We start from the raw sequence: 22397 nt of genomic DNA, 5'->3' as shown, positions 1-22397 counted from the left end.
GCTGAGTTGGGGGAAGCAGCCCATTTCTCCAGAAACAGCACTTCTGTTAACTCCTCTCTTCCCTTGCTGGGGCAAACCCCTGATCCTTGTCAAAGTAGTATTGTGTCTTACCTATGATGAGCTGATTCTGGCTGAGGTGTAGATGGTTTAGATTTGAGAGTCAAATGTGAAAGCTAAAGAAAGAGGTAAGTGTCTTCAGTTTAAAAACATGTAAAAATGTTTCATGACCATCTGCAAAGATAGCTGGTACATGAATGCTTTCTGGGCCACTCCAAGTGTGTGACTTCTGCATGCCCCCGTGCTCACTGAAGGCTTGCTCTTGCTGGGTGAGGCAAATGGACTTCTGAATTTATTTATTTTAATAGACATAATCACTATGGCTTTTCTGTTTTAATAGCTAAATAGAAGAGAGATCTCAATAGATGGAAAGTTTGCCATAGCCTAAAGAGCCACACTTCAGTCAGTAAGTCTGGCTGAAAAAGGGTTTGTTAAAGCAAGAGTAATGTTTTGACAGGAGATGGCTTTGCTTTAATTCTACATGAAATTACTAGTGAAAAATGTCTGCTAAAGCTTAACCCTTTGACAGTCCATGAAGGGGGCTGTAGTCAAGTTAGATGTAAAAGTTCTTCTAAAGTGTTAGTTGTTTGACTTTTGTTTTTTCTTTTAATTGATCTGGGTAACACTAGCCAAACAAGCTGATTTGTGAATGTTTAAGTAAGTCATATATTTGTCTCATTCTCATATTCTGACTGTAGCACTCCTGTGTTCATTGTGATGAAATTCAAAAGGAAGTAACAGTCTGCTAGGAAGATAATTTGAGAAATGAATCAGAATGACTCAAAAAGCATGTAGGTGTTAGGGCAACAGCTAGTTTCAGTTCATAAAAATACCTATTTTGATAACAAGACAAAAGAGAAAATAGAAAAGTTTTCAAAGAGTTTAAAAACAAACACGATTTCCATCGAACTGTCTTGCAAAGAAGAGGAAGGGAAATGCAGTGGAATATTTTGCTAAGCAATATACATTGCAATGAAGTTCTTGTCTTCAGCAGTATTAGCGTTGTAGGGTTTTTTGCAATTCCCCAAGTGTCAAAAGCTAGCAGCATATTCTGCAGAGTGGCAGTACTTCAGAGTATGCTGTGTCAGTATATAATTTCGTTTTTGCTTTTCACTTGAAAATACTTCCAGTATTTTCTCTGTTTTCTTTTACTCTTTTTCTCACAAGGCACCAAATTTTGATTTTGAACTGTGTGTATTTTCTGTTAAAATGTGATGTTTCCCTTATGTCTTCCTAACACTGAATTTAGCATGATCTGTGCATGAGATGTTTCAGTATGCTAATACTGTTACTGCATTTTAACTGATGCAATTTTACAAAAAGGTCTATATGTGTCTATTACTAATATCTTAAGGAAAAACAGTAGTTTTAAAATGTTGCTATATATGTAAGTTAATGTAATCACAGAATCAAAGAGTGGTTTGGGTTGAAAGGGACCTTAAAGATAATGGGCAGGGACACTTTCACTAGATCAGGTTGCTCAAAGCCCCATCCAACCTGGCCTTGAACACTCCCAATGATGGGGCAATAGATAAGTGGGCGATCCCACTTACAAGTTTTAAGTTATAACATAATACTTGTTATTGTAAAATTATGTCCTTCAGAACTGTAAGAAAAAATTAGAAATGAGGAGAAGATTTGATACAAATTTAAAATTTTCAGGTGTTGTAAATTTGGCAAGTACTAGGTCAGATAAAAATGCTGTAATTGTATTTAAAGCTCACTGTATTTCATTTGCTGACACTTTGAGATAAAACGTTTAAAGTCCCTTTCATGGACCTATAATATATTAAATATTTATTTTCTTAAAATGTAAATGTGCATGTTTATAAGAAATTATTGGTAAATCTATTATGAAAACCTGCCTCTTTAATATGCGGTTTTGCCTACAGTTTAACATATGATTTTCACCCAGCTAAAAGTATTCCTGGACCCGGGCCCACTCCCATTGGCGAAAATATTCTTGTTGTCTTGGGACAGGGGGAAACAGGAGCCACCATGAGATCATGTGCCACTTCAAACAGCCTGAATTTCCTTCTGAGCAGAGCCAGCATTTAATTTGTATTTGTTTCCAGGCCAAAGATCATGTGGATATTGGTCCTCGTCCCCTTACAGTGATAAGCCATTTGCCATTGACTGGAATTTGGTTCAGAAATACTGCATGTTTAATAAGAATCATAAAGCAGACTGGATCTCTAGTACATGGTGCTGTAACAGAAAGATAATGGGCTACAAGAGAGATTAATAAGATTTTTCAGTCACAAAAGCATTAGGTCACTTTACATCTATTGGTTAAGCGGCTCAAAACTGGTAATGCATTAATCTTGAGCTGTGGTGTGTGAGCACAGCCATTGCTGGCATGCATTAAGACATCCATGTGATCACCTTGTGCTTAGCTCTTTTTCAGACTGAGTTAGCAGTATCAGTCCCCTAAGTCTTACTTAAGGTGAAATGCGCATAAGAACTTTTAACGAAGAGTAGGCAGCAACTCTCAGTAGCAAGTGTCTGGTTTTACCTGCTTTATGGATACCAGGGCTACAAACTTGGGATGGGTATGCCTGTCTGTTTCTTCTGCTATATAACCATCTGTCTCAATTTGGGCTCTTGAGCCTGGTTTGACCCTCCTTTTGCTGGTTGATCTGACTGATTCACACCCTTGTAAGGTCTGGAAAAACCTCACTTGGTGGTGGTTGTGAGTCCCGATTCCCATGCTGCTTCTGCACTCTTTTCATTTCAGGTTAGTGCAGTTAAAACTTCAGGTGAAAAGCACTGCTATGGTCTATTTAACTGGTGTAAAAGTCTTCTAGTCCAGAAGTGTCATTTAGAAATTCATTTGACAGTTATTTACTTCAATGGTTTTGAAAATGACAATGTTGTTTGTTTTTTTTTTCTCATTCTTTTTGGACCCCTGTTTTATATGTGTGTGGTTTTTTTTTTTCCTCTGCCTAGACCTGGTTAACCATTTCTGTGAACAGGTCCTCAATTTTTTACTTTGTCCCTACTTTCCTGTCGTAGCCCCATCTTCCCCTGGTGTCGACTCCGTACCCTTACAGCGCACAGGCAGTCAACACGGCACACAGAACGCAACAGCGACCTTCCAGAGGGCCAGCTATGCGGCCGGCCCAGCCTCCAATTACGCAGACCCCTACCGACAGCTGCAGTATTGTCCTTCTGTTGAATCACCATACAGCAAATCTGGGCCAGCCATCCCACCTGAAGGGACCTTGGCTAGGTCACCTTCCATTGATAGCATTCAGAAAGATCCCAGGTGGGTGAAACCTTCCTTGTCTACTATTTCTTGATCGTGCAGAGGTTTGTAATTGCAGTTTGCTTTGTATGTTTTTGCTGTTGAATATCGAAAAAAACAAAACAAAAACAAAAACCCCTGTGATTTTACGTGAAAGATTTTGTTTGCATAACAGTTTTGTCCTAATGCTTTGCCTTGGAAGGCTCTCATGAGCTCTTCTGTGAAACGAAATGATAGGTGTGGTCTTGAATGTGTGTCTTCAGCCTGCCTACAGTACTACCACCCCTCAAAAGCTTATGGAAAGTAGTTTTGTCTGAAAATGGGAGGAGTGGTATGACTGTTTTGACTCTAACCATTAATGGATGGAATTTTCAAGTTGTTCCTTGGGCAGAAGTTGTTAAAATTCTTGGTTTATCTGCAGTTAATACTCATAAAAGCTGCAGAAAACGATGTTCTGGTATTGTGCAATGAGACAGAGCAATGTCGAAGCAACATGTAATCAGGCTTGTGCTTTACCCTATGTGTTGTGTAGGCTTCCAATGCCAGTACGTGGTAACAGAATCTATGTATTACAGCTTTGCATAAATGGTTGTTACTGTGCATGCTTTTTAAATATATAGTACAACTTTTAATGTTGCTGTGAGGCATGACCATCCTTCTGTACCTAGGGAAGGTGCAAGGAGGAAGCTTTATAGTGAGCAGATATATAGCAGAGTATCCCAAACAGGCAGATGTATTAGAGAGACGGTTTTCTGGCGAGTGATTTTACTTCCATGATAATGGCAATGGAAATGCTAACTGTAATCCTCAATGCACTTGGTGATTTTCTTCAGTTTTCCAGTGGAAAAGAAAGCAAGTCTCTTTGGTAACAAGTTTAAACTTGTTGAAAGTGTTAATTTATACAGGGCTTTTCAATGGCAGATGGTTTGGTATATCTATTTTTGCTACGTGCAATTTAATGATGGGAGAGCCCAAAAATTTACCCCCAACAAAAATGCTGGAGGTGTTTAAGCAAAATTTGAAAAGATTTCTTTCTCTGCATTAAAAAAGCAAACCTTATCAACCTTACCTCTCTACTTGTTTAGCATTACAGCAGTTCTCTGTCGCTCCAGCCAGGAACACAACAACAGCTAAATTTTATGGCACATCAGAAACATCACTGCTTACAGCTACTTCTGCCATTGCAGAGTTTTACTTGTTGAGAACACTTCTGCTTTAACCTTTTTTTTTTCCCCCCTTAGCTTTTCCTCCAGAAATTTGAAAACATATAAATTGAATTCCTCCCCTTCTTCCCTCTACCCCAGAGCAAGCATTGGTAACCAGAGGGAAACAGTCTTTTTCTAAAACCTTAGTATTTTGATATATTTGTATTCCAGAACATAAAAGCCCATGGAGAAAAAAGAGCTTTGCTCTGTAATTGTCTCTTGTTCAGACTTAAAGAACATTACTTAGGAGTGCAGTAAACCAGAGGAGAAATGACGGTAATCTATATCAAATGTTCGTAGGAGAAGCATGATGATGTTGAAGGCACTACTCCCTGTAGACAGGAAACACATACTTACGGTACTCTACAGATCCTAGACAGTATCTTTTTAAGAAAAGGTTATCTCTGTTTAGTTGCTCTGCTATCGCTTTGCAACTGTCAGTCAGTTAATGTATAGGATATGTGTTTGTAAAAGAAGATTTCCTCTTGCAAGATTTTCATTTGCCTGCTTTTTGATTCTTTCTTGTCTTGTGATACCATTTGTCCTTTCATGAATACTGATTTCTGTAGGTAAAGCAGAAGTGAACGGGTATAAATTAAACTTCATAAACTCTTTAGAGGGGACCATTAAATATTTTTTCTAATTACTATTAGATGGACTGGGATTTTACAAAATAACTTTTGTATTGATCTCATTCATTTGATCCATGGGCTGTGCATAGTGTCTTTTACTCAGTATTGCTGCCCTTACTTGTTGGTTCGAATAGTTCTTATAAAGAATGTCAGAAGCACACCTGATTATGTTATGCCTTAGTCCCCAGAAGCTACAGTCCACCTGACTGGCTTGTGAAACTATCTGTGGCCTACGGCAGTTGCTGCTATTGGAAAGACATTGAAAAATTGGAAGGAGTTTGGAGGAAAGCAACAACAGCAATCAGGAGACCTTTAACATGTTGATTTCTATGGATAGATTACAAAAAATGTGGATAAATGACAAGCGTGGAAAGGAGGAGACAGAAAACTTTCCAGATGCTTGAAAAAATATTATGGAAGGACAGAAATTATTTAGGGTAGCACATGGGAGATATAATTAGAATTTAGGAAAACATGGCCCAAATATGAGAAGGACTTTCAATGGCTGTGTTTAGTTGCATTGTGTTCCTCAGGGGGTTATTGTTTATACTTATGCAGCAAGAAAAAAATAAACATGTTGGTCAGCGGGTGGAATTTGTCAACTGATAAGTTTTGAGTTTCATTACAGATGTATTGTTCCTTTGGTTGGCTGGTTGGTTGGGATTTTTTGTGACTGGCATGAATCCTGGAGGGGAATGGCAGGCATCATTTTCAGATACTGAGCCTACCTGTCCAACCAAAGCCCCAGACAAAGGCTCACTGGCAGAGGAAAATCTGCAAGACAAAGGCATACTAATTGCAGGCTTTTGATTAGTGTTTGCTATATATCAGTCAGCTCAAGATGAGAAATAGATACCCAGAAGAGAATGTACTGATCCTAATAAGCAATTAGAGTTCCTAAAACTGAACATTATTTTCTGGAATCTTCAGTTCAGGCGGAATTTTCATCTGAAGTCGCAGAAAAATGGTTGGCAGGCACAGATGTAGTTGACAATTTTTTCCATTGTTTTCACCATGTAGTTTGGATTACTAATACTCCAGTTTTACATACATGTTCTAAGCTGACATTTGGTAAATGAAATTTTAGCTCAACATCTGTTCCGCATCATCCAACTGTCATAAAATGCAGTTAATGTTCATTAACTTAAAGTTTGGGAGAACACTATTTTTAAAAAGTATCAAGATATTTATTAACAAGTTTGTGTAGGGAATAATTTTAATTTACACAGGTAGACTGTTAGCTGATACGAGCTCATATAACAGGTAACAAAAAATGTATACATCTATACTGGTGGAGAGTCTGAGGCTTTGTTATTTAAAAAGAAAATAAGCCCCGTGTCACCTGTCAGAAATAAAATTTAAGTTCTGCATATGGAAAATGGAAAAGCTGAGTATCAAACATAATTTACAGTTTGATTCCTGAGAACATTGTTTTATGTTTATTTCATGTCAAAAAAGGAAGAGAAATATGTAGTAGGGCTGTGATATAAACAGTTTCATGCCATAATCTCTTACATGAAAAAGTGTCATAGGGAAGGAAAGAGAACAGTATTTATTTTCTAATTGTTGTCTTGCTTTTGGTTCCTACTGAACTGTGAATGAGAGAGTCATGAGTATTTTAAGGTGTCAGAAATATATGTTCATGTGATATTTTCCAGCCTATTTTCATTTAGGCAAGATTAATCTGTCTCTTGGCACCAACAAATTATCTAAGTTTTGTCTATTCCTAGACTTTAGGGGAACTGGGGAGTCCTAGAAATATAAGAGCCGGTATCCAGTTGTCAGTCTGTGTGCCTTCCAATTTTCACTCCAAAATACAAACCTGTCAAGTGTGTGTAAATTACTTAATTTTTTGCGTTTTTAACCTAGTAAGAAACCATGTACATGTACAGCTGCTGATAAATCGTACTTGCTGCAAAACATGAAAACCACATAATTTTCACACCCTTCAGTTAAATACATATCAATGAAGTTTTGCAGTAACAGTGGTTTTACTTGTTTACAAATTCACTGTGTCTGGTTTGATGTGTTGAGTCAACCCGTTTTCTTCGTTGTTTTGTGACTTCTCTTATTGCCAGTTTTTATTTACATGCTGCTGTACCCCCATCTTCTTCTGCAAAGAAGCTGGCAAGATGCTGAGTTAACAGCAAGAATTATGTGGAATACATTCCATTAAGGCTGCAAAATTGAATTTCAGAGTTCAAATGTCCATTTTCATATTGCATTGAATTATATTGATCTACACTTAAGATTTTCCATTGTAGCATCCTCTTTCCCAAGACACGTTTCAGAATCTTTTAAACCGTTTATTCAGAAGAAATGGGGTAACTTGGTGAATGAAGCTATAAAGGGTTCATTCTTCATTATAGAGCAGACCACAATATTGATTGGGCTTTTTGTTTAAAGCAAACAAACAAAACACACAAAAACCCCCAAACCACTAGCAGTAGAATCATGTTGCAACTTTTTACAATCAGCTATTTCATAGCGGTTCTCACCTTTAGAATTTTCTGAGTATAGGCCAACATAGAGACAGAGATTTCCAGGTATTGCATGTTTTAACTGTAATACCCTGAAATGTTTCTACTCCATTCTGCTCTTTTAGAGTCAACTTTCCATTTCATTACCTCCACTGGCCTTAATTTCCTCCTAAGCAGAAGATGATGATGCTGTCTATCTTATAAATTTTTAAATTGGCTTCCTTTTGACTTTATGAAAGGAAATAAATTAGAACAGAACATTTTGTGTGAACTGTAAGTTTCAAAACTCATCCTTTTTTTTTTTTTTTTCTTTTTTTTCCCCCAAAATATGCTCCGTTTGCAAAATACAAGCTAGAGAGATTTATTTTTCTGTAGGAAAAGTGATAAAAGTAAAATAAACTCTAGTTACATTTCTGTGCTCCAGTAAAACTGCTTATAAGATTAGCACGTAGAATTTGGAACATGGCCTGATAAAAGATAAATGTTTCTTCAGGAGTCTTCAACATCTATTTAATCTCACTTTGTTCCAATGATTGTCTCAGTGTTAATAGTGTTAGTCTACTGTAAATTTGAATAGCAGCCAGGCACTTGAGCCGTGTAATGAGGTAAGAAAACAACAGTGTAAACCTGCATGTATGAGAGGTTGGACATCTTGATGGAAACGTGACTGGTATCTTCTTTGGGAAGGGTTGTCACCTTCAGAAAGAAACTTGTGGTGGAGTAAAAGGCCTTGCCGTGAACACAGTACAGCTGATGACAACACCGTGCAGCACTGCTGTGGTCAGTCCTGAGATCTGGGCTTGGCTTTTCAGAATCCAGAGGGCTGGGCTGTTGGTGGTGTTGGTGGGTCTCTGGCTTAACTCTCTGACCCAAGAGGTAGAAGACTGAAGTTCATATTCCTGGTCTGGATGAGAGAGAACAGGCTTGCAGATGTACCTTCCTGCTTTTCTATGACTCAGTGTGTGATAGGCAGCTCTTCTTATCACTCAATAGTTTTCAACGTGCCTCTTACCTTTATCTGAAATTAAGGGTAAAGTAAAAGGCGAGGTGATTTTCCAAAGGTGGTTCTCCAAATCCATAGACTATATCCTACAGTCTGTTAATTTGGGGTTTCAGGAGACTTACATAGTTGGAAACCTTGGCTGGAAAAGACTTTTGTAGAGAATGTTTAGTTCTGGCTTGAGCATAACAAGATAAATGAGGAGCTAACTGGTCCATGTAAGTGTCAACTTGTGCTGAAATAGAGTGGCCCCCAGAACGTGGAAAACTTATTTTTGTGTGTATTTGAGCACATTGCTGTATGTGCCAACAGTTTCTGTCTTTCCACTGTTTACATTGAGGTGGTTTATAAATGGCATAGGTGGAGTCATTTCACAGCGCAGCAGGTGCGATTCAGTATGCACAACAGCATCCACCTGTATTTGCTATTTTTTTTCTCTCTGGAATTTGCCCCATGTTGTTTAGGAAGCTCATTTCTCCTGGGAGAAATGCTTGGGGTCAAAAACAAACAGACAAAACAAAACAAAAACCCCTGAAGTGTGCTGAAGGAATAAATTGTGCTTTTAGCTCATGAAGCAGTAGCACCGACTTCCTCTCCTCTGTGACTAGTACCATTTTATTGACAGTGCAGGAGGCCACTCTATTTTGTTGCAATCCAGTCTTTAAAGAAATCTGATCCTATCATTAACAAACCTGCCTTACTGTAATCACAGAACATCAAAATTTTGGTGTATCACAGTAACACGAATGGTGCTGGTCCATGTAGTTTGAATAATGAGTCTGTCCAGAAGTGCTTATAGTTCCTAAGCCATCAGCAGAGTAGAACAGGTTATATGTAGTAAATTTATTTGGTAGGTTATTTATGCAGTATACAGAGTGTAATTTTGAGACAGATGATGCCTCATCTCTTGTTTTGATCTGAAAGTTTAGCTCTTACAGTCCTCTCCCTCTACCAGAAGGTAATTCCTTTCCTTTATGCTGGAGGGACAGAAGTGAAAGGACACTTATGTACTTATCAATGATACAGGGCATTCAGGAGGACAGGCTAGAGCTTCGTGAAGTGTTCATAAGTGCAAATCTAATAACTGGGGGGGAAATGAGACCAATGTCTGCTTTTCGGACAGTTTTACTGTTTATCCCCACCCCCCTCCCAGTAATGCTGGTCTGCACTTGATGAATGGCTACAAAGGCCTTTCCACTGGTTCTTTCTTAATCTGTTGCATATTTTAATGACTTCATGGATCCAGGAAGAAGCAGGTGGACAGTGTACCTCTTCCTCATACTGTCCATAGCTCATTTATCGTTCTTGAACAACATAACTGAGCTTCTAATGGTGAATATATGTCTCAATACAGTTTCTGCCTTTGTTTGCCACACATTTTGCTCAGTATCCTGTGGCTCATTTGCAAACTTTGACAGATGCAAAATCTGCGTGGTGCCTTTCTGTGATGACAGACTGTAAGAGCCAGAAAATGTTGTAAGTATATTTTCCAACCAGACATTAAAAACATGGAGAAGAACCATACTTTCAGGCTTTACTGGGCTCATGTAAGCTGTTACGATCTCCTGGCAAGATAAACCACATAAGAAGCTTCTCAGTAGTAGCTCTTGGACATCTCATCAGCCAAATGGATAATAATGACCCTACTGTTTACAGGGATGCTGAAAGTCAGTTAAATTTGTAAGCTGCTTTGAAGTTCAAAGGATAATTTTGCTATTACTTCCAGGGGAAACATGATGGGAGGGAGGGAAGGGAAGTGTGTTAGGTGGAGAAGATGAATAGGCAAAATTTTGAGGAAGCTTGCTAAAATTAGGACACATAGTCTCCAATTTTCTCCTCAAAAAAAGCAGTTGAAAATCATCTTCAACACTGAGACATAAATTGCTGTGCAGAGGTTGTTAGTTTCTGAAGCTGGACCTCGGTGTGATGTTGCACAACCATTTTATTGGCAGGAAACAAAATCCAGCTAATTACGTAGCTGTTGTACAAAACGCATAATTTAAAGTGAAGGAGATTTCCATAAGTGAATAACACCAAGAGTTTACTGAAATAATGTTTGTAGTGTAGAGCTGGGCTAAAAATGATTAAGGGAAAGAATGATCAACAACTTTTAGTTTCTAGCAGAACTGTATAGCTTTTATAAATTAACAGCTTTTAAGAACCATAGCTCTGTGTAGATCAGATACGTTACATGGGAATAGACTGATTTCTGCCAGCTCACTCAACATCAGAGCCTGATGTGAAGTCCAGCCCCTAGTCTGTCTTTCTCCAGGGCATCGCTGTTCCTCTGGCAATCTCCATCACCTTCGCTTGGATTCTTTCTCACCCCGTTCCACTGCCCCACTCCAGGAGCTCGATGAACAAGTGAGTTTCAGAGATGCATCACAGTTCTTAGCATTAAGCAAGTGGTTTCCTAGGAAGCAAAAGCCACCCCATAGAAATCCTACAGCCATTGTTGCCAGGGAAACTCCTAGTCTCTAGACTTACTGTTAAATATTTATTCTTTTTTACTTGGGTTTGGGGGTTTTTTTGTTAGTTTGGATTTTTTAAGCCACTGCAGCAACAGTGGGATCACCTGCTGTTTAGCTTGCCATCCACCTGTAATGGGGTCACATTTATCCTTACTATGCAATGAAGTAGAGGGATCTGGATAGCTGAAAACCTGAAAAGAATCTAAAAGATTTTCTTAGCCCAAAGGAGGACAGAGTAAGACCTCTAAGTTTCCTGAATATACCAAATGTAAAAATATGGAGGAGAAAGGCACATGAGGGGAAATGAAGACCCATGCAAACTCTGTCCCAAAGTAAAATAAGTAATTTACTTCAGGGAATGAGCAAAAGCCACACAGATTTAAAGACGCAGAGTATTTGAATTTAGTGTTTCACTCTTCAAAAATTATTTGAAGTTAGCTTGATCATTCTTTTATTCCATTCCAGGACATGATATATTCGGATCACATACTGCATTTCAAAGAGGAGGGCTGATTTTTGGTTTTATGCTGTTTGATGCTATGTTCTTCATTTCACCTACCTGAATTTGAGCATCTCGAATATAAAAACTTAGTTTGAAAGTTTGGTACTTATAGTGATAAGGCTAAAGAAAGTGATCGTGTGAGTGTGTGTGTGTGTGTGCGTGCACAGGCGTGTTGGTGGAAGTGGGAGGAATGAATACTGACAACACAGTTGTAACAGTGTCTAAGTAAATGCAACTCCCTTATCTTTCTGTTAGGATTGTGTTTTCTCTGTTAACCTCTCAGAAGCTGTGCTGATCAGCCTCACTTGTTCCAGCACATTACTAGTATCAAAAGTGGTCCCTCTTCTTGTCTCCCTGTGAGTCCTGGAAGGATTCAGAAACTAAATTTCTATGGCTGCTTTTCATTTAACTTCATTGTCCTCTCAGACTACTGCATACTAATGCAGTGTTTGCACTTTCATAGTCCTGGCTGTCTCCTTACAGAAACACCAACATGATTTCTACCTGGGACTTCTCTATGCCTCCAAAACTCAGGAAGGTTATTTCCACAGCAGTATGGGGTTCTTGGCTTATAGATAGTTGAAGTGCAGAATATCATGTGACCTTCATGTATTGAACAATTTCTGGCAAAGAACTGACCTTAAATCACAGGGTCAGAACAATGAAAAAAAATCAATTGTATTTCTTAACATGTCTCAACAAGAAGCAGGAGGATGTTCCAGGTGTGGATTCCCCTGGCCTAAGGTCTGAGATGGTATGTAAGATGTTAGGTATAATGTTAATGACCTGGGATTTTCCCACTAGTGAGGCAGTGATGTGGGTGCAGAATTACCACACTATTTTTCCTCGCCCACAAGGTGACACGGGGACAGCCTGCAACAGCAGTGCCCCTTGGCATGCTCCTTGGAGGGGACCTGCCCATCAAACTGCGAGGGGAAATGGTGCTGACTGGGGACCTACTGATCCCATGCCCTTATATTAAGGGCAGGCTGATGCCACGTGCACAGCCAGGGATTGCAGGACATGCAGGATGACAGGGTGGAACGGGGTCACTCGCCAGCAGCAGAGGCTGGAGCTGCTGCTGCATTGCAAGGAGGACCCAAAGGATCCATGTCAGTGAAGCCCAGGAGATGCCTGCTAGGACTCCAGGCTGAGGGTGAGCCTGGAGCAATCTACAGGTTTTTGTATTTCTGTGGAGTTAATACTTTCCTGCTGGCTGAATTATATTGCTGCTGTTCCCTTTCTGGTTCATTACTTTGAGCTGCATTTCTCATGGTTAGTTACGTGCTTTGTGTGCATGGTTAGTTATCTGCTTGCAGAGAGCCAATGTGTGTGAGCCTACTCAAAAACAATAGTTTGCTATTAATAAAGTTTACTTTAGTTAAAGACATAAAACGTTTGAACTATTTAAGTCAGTTATAATTCACGTCCAACAGTTCATGGATAGAAGCAGCCTCTGTTGTTCAGTGATGTGATCCTGTAATTGCGTAGGTGTTTGTATCACTGTACCTAAATTTACAGTCTTGAATTACCTTAAAATGAACGGAGGGGTTTTTTTTTCCCTGCAAGAAGTTGGCTTTTGTAAGGGGTTACCCCATTTATGCTTTCTGAGTTTTCTGTAGAGTTCTGTGATCCCTTCCAATAGCTTTTAATAGGGAAGGCTTGACATTTTTCTGCATCAGAGTAGTTGCCAAATGTCTTGTAAAGCTCTGACTGCACACAGATTGGCGCACAGAGGATCCTTTAGATGTTTTGATCTTAAATAGTTTTTTCAGGAAAAAAGTGGGAGAAGGGGGTTTGATTTCTCCTGTGGCTTTACCATCCTATCTGAGAACGGAATGTGCTGTGAGTAGCCAAATTGTAGAACCTCCATTTAAGGAAAGCTTTTTCCTCTCATGTATGTAGAAATTCTTTTAAATACATAAAATCTTCTCTGCGGGATGAAATCTTCTTTGCATAGTCTTCTCTAGTGGATTTTTTTTTTCATTTGTAAGCAGCTATATTTTTTAAATTAAATTTTATCCTAAACTGTAAAGGTTTTATCTGCAGCCACTAAGAGATAACAGATCCTGTCAGCCACTGCATTTTCTGTGGCACAGCTCCAGCAACCATCTGTTACCTTTCTGCTTCTGCACAATTTACACACCAGAATATCCCCCCACCCCCCCACCCTGCCCCAGAAAAAAAACAACAGAGAAGTGCTGTACAAAAGCTTTCTTCTGAAGTATTTAAGATTATATACATTCCTTCAGTAAAAATGGGAGTCCAGTTCTTGGGTCTGCTAAGAGTTTTGGAAGGGTGAAGGGAAGAACTGATAGAACTGTTTTCCTTCAGAAGGACATTTATGGGGAAAAAAAAAACAGGAAAACAGTCTATGCATCAATCTCTCTAAATTTTAGTTCAGAGCATTATTTATATTCTGTCTGTAAAATTAAGAATAGAATGGATGACAGAGGAATGATAGACCTAGTAGGTGACAGCTGAGACATGCAGAATAATGAAGGTAGCCTGTCACACTCGTATTAACAATTTCAGCATAGCCTGAAGGATAATGAAATGCACAAAGTATTTTTCAGAAACATTTTAAAATAAACTATTTATGACCTCACTTCTCTAACATTTTAAACTTCTTAGGAAAATGGAGTTCTCTGCATGTGGTGTTGATTTAGCTCCTTGGTATAACAAGTTTCTTGGGAAAGCTAAGCTCATGACACTCCCAGTTGTGCTGAATATAACCAATATATAAGTTAAATCTTGCAGTCTTTTCAAAGAGGAAATTCTGTTTACTTTGTAATGTAACTTTGAGTGGAGTAAATGCAACAACACAAAGAAACTTCTAAATGGAAATTTGACAGTGAGACAAATTTTGACAGCGGTTACGAGACAGATTTTGATTTTGGGACCTGTGTTAGTTTTCACAAGAATTTTAAGAAGACAAAGCTTTCATATGACATTTTATTAGATTAAAATGAAAACTAGTGAATTTCAGAAATTCAGTGAGGGTACTTTGATGTTCAGCATTTGTTCTCAGTACAGTTAGAGACTAGGGTTTTACCAATATATTTTTTTCCACTTTGTGAAACTTCCTGTGTAGGGGGAAGAATGTTTAAAAGGCACTGCTGTCAAGTTTACAAAATACATGCAATGAGATACGTGCAGAGAAAACTTTCTCTGCCTGTTTCGTCTGAAATGCTCTTGTAGTTTCCCTGTGCCTCTGTTAAATGCAACAGCTGAGTCTCTCAGCCTGTTCATAAGAGCTAGAAGCAATTCAGGGTTTTTTTTCCAACTTTCAGACAGATGAAACTGCTTGATTCAAACAAGAAAATAACATTTTTTTTGGATAATAGCTGTCTATTAAAATAACTTAGCACTCAAATGTTAAGATGTCAGTGTAGCAAGAGAAGTATTTTCTACTGTCATCATCTCTGAAGAGTAAGGATTTTGTTTCAATCTGGATGCCATGGATCCAGCTTTAAAATTTTAATTAAAACTATAGAGAAACATGTTTTAGATTTTTCAAGTAAGACTGAAGTTTGAACTCATTTCTCAGTGGTAAAAAAGAAAAGCAAATAACCTTCTAGTAGAGCAAGTAGTAATTTTCGTATGCAGACATTTGGCTTTGGTTAGTAACTTCAGAAAAATAATAATGTTATTTTGAAATGAAAGCCAGAAAAAAGAATGGAAACTAAAGAGAGTAAATGTAGCTTTTGGGTTTTCTGGGAATTGGAAGACCAATTGAGTGCTTAGAAAGCTCAGAGGGAAGAGAGATGGCTGCTTTCAGCCGAGTGTTGTAGTATTGTAAAAAATATGATCTCTGACTTTGTTTCTTTTACCTCAGGAAAAGAACATTTTGGGTAGGAACGTTTGCTTTCTCATTCTCCCTAAACCCATGTAAAATTTAGGCTTTGTAATACTGAATTCTCTTAGGATCCCATTGAAAAGGAGACTGGCGTGAGGATTTATGTATTTGTCTCCATATATGCACGCAATAGCGATAATGATGCAACTCCCATGAGAAGGTGCAACTTGGAATGGAAGCTCTGAGAAGTGCTTAGTGAATTACTGGCCTGCATTACTTTTTATGTAAAACAAAGGTAAAAACATGGATTTGTGCTGCTGTTTCTGCACATCTTGCTAGTATTTAAATGGTTCAGTGGTTTCATTTTGATGTACATGCTACAATTACATAAAATTGCACATCTTTGTTCCAAAAAGCTCATTTCAATTTGAAATGAAATGCAGAAAGGTGGACTGATGAAGAACAAGAGAAAGTAGAAAGGAAGGCAGGGTTAAAATCAAAAGCATTTAAATTGTTTAATTATGTCAATAGATTTACTTCTCTGAATCAGTTAAAAGCTTTGATTCATCACAACAAATAATTATTGGTATCCCCAGACTGCTTTTAATGTAGTCACGTTTCACTGTTACTCTGGTAAGGGTGTCTCAGTAGAAAAAACAAGGATTAAGAAAGGGGCTAGTTTCTTTCTGAATAGGCCAGCTGTGAAAGCCTGCGGGAAGGATGCCATGTGAAAATTACAAAAACTGTTTTGGAAGAGGTGGGCAAATATGTGTTCAAGGTTCATGTTAAAAGGGCATTTCAAAGTGTGCAGCAAAGGGCAGAACTCTGAAGGACCTTGGACATCTATGAGAACTATGTGGAAAATAGTCAGCTATACTCAACAATCTCATGCTGTCATCTTGTAAAAATCAAAACTGCTGTGAAAGCTTGGTTGCTGGAACAACAAAAAACATGTCTTTCAAATCGACTAACAATGTAAATGCTCAAGTATTAAGTCTAGCTGAGAAGAAAAAATCTGTTTACCACTCCACATTTAGCATTTGCTAAGCTTAGCTTACTATATATACACATAAATATATGTTTGTGTATATATGTGTGTATATAGTATTAAGTAGGGCTTTTAGCTTGAGCATATGCTGGCCATGGAATATCTGAAAGCAGAAGTGCAGAACACAGGATTTTCCACAGTGACAAGACACTGGAAGACCTCCTGCCCCGACCCTGCCTACAACCTTTATGCAGTTTGTAGGAACTTCAGTCTTTATGCATACAGTATAAATACAAACTATAAATATATGCATATAGACCAAAAAAAATTATATATAGTTTGTATATGTATACAGAATCTGTAATCCATGTATATATGGCATGGAGCTGTATGCTGTCAACATGTGTGTGTGTGTGTAGGTGAGGACATGAGGCACAGGAGCAGGGTGTGATTTTTTTTCAGAGGTGTGTCAGATTACTTTGTTTTATAAGAAACAGTAGGATAGATACAGTGAGTGTAATCTCCTTGTCAGTACGGTTGGCTGCTGCTGAAATTTATTGTGTAAATGTTGATAAGCACTTGGCCTGATGTAGACCCCAGGTTCTCCAGCACTTTTCACACAGAAACCTCATGTTCAAAAGACATTGTCTTTCCCGTGTCATCTTCAGAAAGGATATACGGTTGTTATTCATGTTCTCTTTTTACAGTAGAGTCATTGCTCCTATCCTTGATGGTCTTTATACAGCTCAGTCCAAAGTATCTGCTCTGTTTGCTTTGAAATTATGAACTCAGGAGCTGCAAATTTTACATACCCAAATTCAGTTACAGCAGTTAATCTCATTGATGCCATTGGGATTTGCTTGATTATAAAGTGGAAACTGCAGTATCGTTTTAGTTTGGCTGTATTTGTGGTATCTTGTAACAGACATCTCAATGAACAGACATACTCATTTTCAGTATTTTAGTAACAGGCAAGTTAAAAAGAATTTTGTTTTTTCCATTATTTCAAATACAGAGTAAGTATGGATGCTTTGATTAAAACATGTAAAAGTAATCTGACTAAAAAATTGCCCTGGTTTCACATTATTGAGTTTTTGTAGCTTAATACTTTACCTTGGACACTGCGTACACTAACACAAATCTAGTTCAGTGGTCATTCAGACTGACAGCTGCACCAAATTACTTCTGCACTCATAATGTATGAAGAACCAAAATATGTGAGAAGAAAGTATAATTCTGAAGTGACAAGGACTCTTCTGACTTGATTTATATCAGCTGGTATGTCTAAGGAAGCCTGGCATCTTACTAGGAATGCAGTTACTGGAACCTCTACCCCAGTAGAGCCAATGTGTAAGACTTAAGTTCTCTGTCTTTGTTTCATGATTGAGTTTACAATAAGAAAGTAGCTTTCTGGTTCAAAAGAGGTAAGAGACTAGATAGGTATTGGTTTAGTCCTAGCTAATTTTCTTGTTAGGAGATGTTGCTCTTCTTGGAAGACCTATGAATGAGACCCAAACTTGCACAGACTTTAAGGAGGATTAAAGAGTACTGGGTTTTTTTAAGAGTAATAATACTCTGTGTAATTAGATTCATATATGTATTTATTACATATTTCACATATATGTGACAAAAGCCTTGCTTGTGAAAAAAGCAGTTTGCCCTATAGGACAGCAAAGTTACTATTTTTCTGAAGAGATTTAATTATTGGCTGATATGGTACTATTTCATTTTGGCTTTGTTTTTATGTTTGAATTGAGCAGAATTATTTTTTTTCTTTAAGGACAATTATCCCTGACTAGGGTTTTAATATTACTTTTTAGGGCTAAAATCCCTAAAAATTTTGCTGAGGAGTTGTGGAATAGTTTAAAATGATTGCATGTTGCATCACATAAGAAGAATCTTCATTCTTTTGATAGGAAGCAGACTCCCCAACATGCTTATTGGAGAAATATGTTTTATAGCCCATTAGAAAGTACTCTCCGTGGAAGCTCGAGAAATTAGAGGAAGTAATAAAAGCAAATTTTCTGGGATTTTTTGCGTAATGCTGGGGAATCTCAAAAACCCTGCAATAAAACCTAGTAAGAGTCAAGTGATGAATCCCCCTCCTGTGTTACCTCACCTGCAAGCCAAAGACTTTTGTCTCTGAAGTCCTTAGAATAGATATTTTCTTCCTGTCATGTTCTCGTTTGACACTTTAACTAGATGTAGTTGAGTGATCTTTAACAAGTACCTAAAAATATGTAGGAGAGTGACAGATATAAAACTAGTATGAATTAAAATGGTCAGAAGATTGACATGGAAGTGTTTCTTCTAAATTTGTCAAAGGGAAAAACAGAAAAATGCTTAAGACCTTCAGTAAAGTACACTTGCATGTGAACTCCAAGAGCAATATTCCTAGTTGTAAATTTGCTTCCTGCTCTTTTTATCCTAAGAGGTATTTCTGGCCCCTAGGCTTTGAACCCTTCAAATTTGAAGTACGACCTGCAGGACATGGAAGTTTCTATCTAATATTTGGGGGAACTTTAGCATGCATGTGTTCTGCCAAATAAGACTTCATTGGATTAGGAATTGGTGTCTGCCTTTATTTCCCCTTTCTTATCATCTCTAGAGCCTCTAGTAAAGTGCTGTGTGCCAGGGTGCACAGCCATGTCATTAGCCATGGTTTTTGACTCTAAAGCATTCTTTGCTTTGAGTGGGAACTCTGTTACCTTGCATATACTTTTTTTTTCCCCTCACAAAGCAGGATGCAAAATTATTTTTCTTAGCATAACTACTAACTTCTCTGCTGAAAGAGGAGGAATTCAGAGCAGAATTTCATTATGGCCGCATAAAGCGCTGTGAGTAGTTAGGAGAGTGAAGCTGAACTCATATCTGCTTACATGCAAGGAAAGGTGGAAGAGGCACGCGATGATATGCTGGCCTTGAAGTGTAAGGCTTTAATGCCTCATCATTCAGAATAACTCAGGGAAAATTACAACTTCAGTTTGGCAGTGGAAGTGAGATGCATACTCGCTGAGGGGCATGTTCCTTGCTACACACAGTATGCCTATGCTATATCAGACTTTGGTCCCCAACTTTATTATTGTTTGAATTGTCCTCACTGACAGTTTTCTAGCTGGCAGAGCATGAATTTTTCAGGAGCAGGTCTAACAAGGACAACCATGTTGGAGTTGGTAGAAGCTGTGAGTGTTGACAGTAAGCTGCTGTTGAGAAATTATTTATGGATTAGTTAATGGTAGAAGCCCTTTGTGTGTATCAGACTTCTGGGAAACAACACTGGAAACGATGTCTGGATTTTATTTATCAAAGTTACTGGATGTACATTATATAATAAAAAACTTATCCTTACTTCACCTTAACATTTCGTAAGTGTAGGCATATTACACTGATGACTAAAAGGCACACAAAAACTGATTATAACGTGGTTAGTGTTTGGTTTATAGGTAGGGAATATTTTTTTTTCACACTGGGTTACTTTGAGCTAGTTGGAGATGCTTAGGAGAGGATGCCTTTTTTTTTTTCCTTCCTCCCTACCCCTGTCTACTCCACAAATTGTAAGAAGACCGGAACATAATTAAAAAGATGTGCAATTTATGGTATGCCATATGGAATGCCATATGGAAAAAAAAAAAAGAAAAAAAAAAAAAAAGCAGGGATCAGGAATCTTCTATCATGGAAAGCTAATGATTATTTTCAGAATTGAGGCTGATCTGAATGCAATGACTTGGCGTTGCAAGTTCTTGCTTTAGGTTACATCAAGCTGATGGTCTCAGTAACTTTAGAAGTCATACAGAAGAATTCTACCCTTCAAAAAAAACAAGAACAAGGGATGAAATCTGTCTTTCCCCATAGAAGGACACTTGTTCAGGGGTCTGAGTGTTCTCATTGCATCAGATTAGTGAAGTTGAAGATAATACAAAACCGTGAATTATTAAAATACGTAATTCCTGAATGTTTGCTGTTTTGAAGTTATTTTAATGTGTTCTGAGATGAATTCTCTTCGCATCTTCATTCTGAGTTTACAAAACAATTCAAATATTCTGAATTATTTCAAACATTTCAATTTGTTCGGTATTTTGCCTTTTTATTTTTACATGGTCAAAGCAGCACATAGATACATTCAGTAAGGAATGTGCCCTTCTACAGATTTTTGTCTAAAAGAGGATTTGTACAATTACATTTCAATCTTTGCATTCTAAAATACTAAGATGTGCTTTCAAATACCTGAATAAAGTTTTTGTTTATTAGAATTTGAATGTAGAGAGTATCTAAGGACTATCTTGAGTATAAAATGCTAAGAGGAGGAAGTTTTTCAATGCTTTCACATAAGATGGCTTTCTTATTCACAAGCTGATTTACTGTTATAATTTCAACTTTGCCGTTTTGATGACAGTTGACAGTTTTCTGTGAACTAGTAGCTACTAACTTGACAAGAAATTTAATTCACTGACTGTTTGCCAAAGTTTTTTTTTCGAGTGTAGTAAATAAAACGTAATAAGCAAAATAGGGGGAAAACCCCAAATCCTTAGAATTTCTGGCAATCATATGTTCATTTACGTAGAACCTGATCGAGGTGGGAGAGAGGAGTGAAGCAGTAACAAAACTTGTGTGACGTCTTTGAAGGAAGAATTAAACCCTGCTTGCAGTCACTTACATGAGTAATTATATTGATACCAAGTTGATCATACTGATGTTAAAGTTTTGTGAGTGTCATGTTTACTCAGGATAGCAGAGCTAAGAATAAGCTACATAATCAAAATCAGAGTTTCTTTTTCATTTACATATTGCTGAGGTGTAGATGCTTTTGCTAGTAAGTCCTTATCAAAGCAACCTGTATTGTTGGAAATTAATGACTGTGTGGTATGATCATTTACTTATTTGAACTGATTTATACCAGTGTATTTAGATTAAATTAATTTATCCATCTTTTTTAAAGATTAGAGTGTGTAAATGCCTATTTCACAGGTTTTGTGAGAAGAGATATCCATTTCATATACAAAATTTACCTTTTATGTTTGAACACTTGGTTGTAACTCATCTGTAACAGAAGGTATAGTATCAAATTCACCGGAAATGCTCTAGTATTTACTGGTCCACAGACATAAACCAGAATTGAAATTGTTTTTAACCCCTCTTTAAGTTCCTAGTGTTGAAGATGATGCCACTTTTCACTAAAGGTAAGCATACAGTACTGTTACTGTTGCACAGGCATCATAAATAATATAATATGAACCTGAGCCAGTCAGAACGGGTTTTGATAACAATGTGCAGAATCAAGATTGTTCTGCAAAACAATCCAGAAAATGAGGCTATCAATTCCTGTGCCAGTGGGTAGGTGAGGCTGCTATAGCTGAAAGCTAGTTTGAATTGCCTGCATGACTATCTGGTGCATACTCTGAAATTACTGAATTCTCCAATGAAAATTGTCACAGTTTGTCAAGAAAATCTGTTTTGCTGTATGCGAAAGAAAGATACCTGTCTTTGGGGCTTTCAGAGGACAGTATTTGAATGGATGACTGTGTTTACAGAGTGTATTATTATTTCTAGTGAGGATTGGTTCTGATTCTGCAAACTTTATCAACCTTACTTTCCACTGTCATCTTCAGCAGAAGACTGATCATACTAAGGGAAGTGATACACATATGTGCATGTGTGTGTATCACAGAAACAGGCTTAACCTAGAAGTCCAAGAAAGGATGTGATGGAAGGGAATTAGAGACAAGGAAAAGGGAGGATTGAAAAAGGTATGTGGCACCCCTCATCTTTGGTTTGTACTGTCTAGTACAAAGCTCAACCTGTGTCATGTCACAGGATGGCTGTCGTGCTGCTGTACAGCCTCAGCATACATTGATCCAGTTTGGCTTGTGAAAAACAGTCATGACTTAGTATGTAATAGTTTTTGTTCAGTTATTTTCCTGCTTCAACCTTACCCATGAAACAAAACGCTGCTTTTCTAATTTTAATACAAATTGCAGTTTTATTTCCAGTACTTTGAGATAAGTCTGGGTTTTTTTAC

General features: G+C 37.8%; 1 protein-coding gene across 13 annotated transcripts in view; it reads left to right on the top strand.

The window, feature by feature from the left end:
• CTNND2 (catenin delta 2) overlaps positions 1–22397 on the top strand; it is a 689312-nt gene that overhangs the window by 439824 nt on the left and 227091 nt on the right. For 10 of the 13 annotated variants that reach the window (XM_074899519.1, XM_074899518.1, XM_074899522.1 and 7 more), the window contains one exon: positions 3007–3325. In XM_074899519.1, the coding sequence (XP_074755620.1) occupies positions 3007–3325 (319 nt within the window). The remainder of the gene's footprint in view (positions 1–3006; positions 3326–22397) is intronic. The other 3 variants (XM_074899527.1, XM_074899525.1, XM_074899520.1) reach the window with 1 other exon arrangement.

Source organism: Athene noctua, chromosome 2, assembly GCF_965140245.1.
Source record: "Athene noctua chromosome 2, bAthNoc1.hap1.1, whole genome shotgun sequence".
Classification (NCBI taxonomy): Eukaryota; Metazoa; Chordata; class Aves; order Strigiformes; family Strigidae; genus Athene; species Athene noctua.
This window is presented reverse-complemented; position numbering and strand designations above follow the sequence as displayed.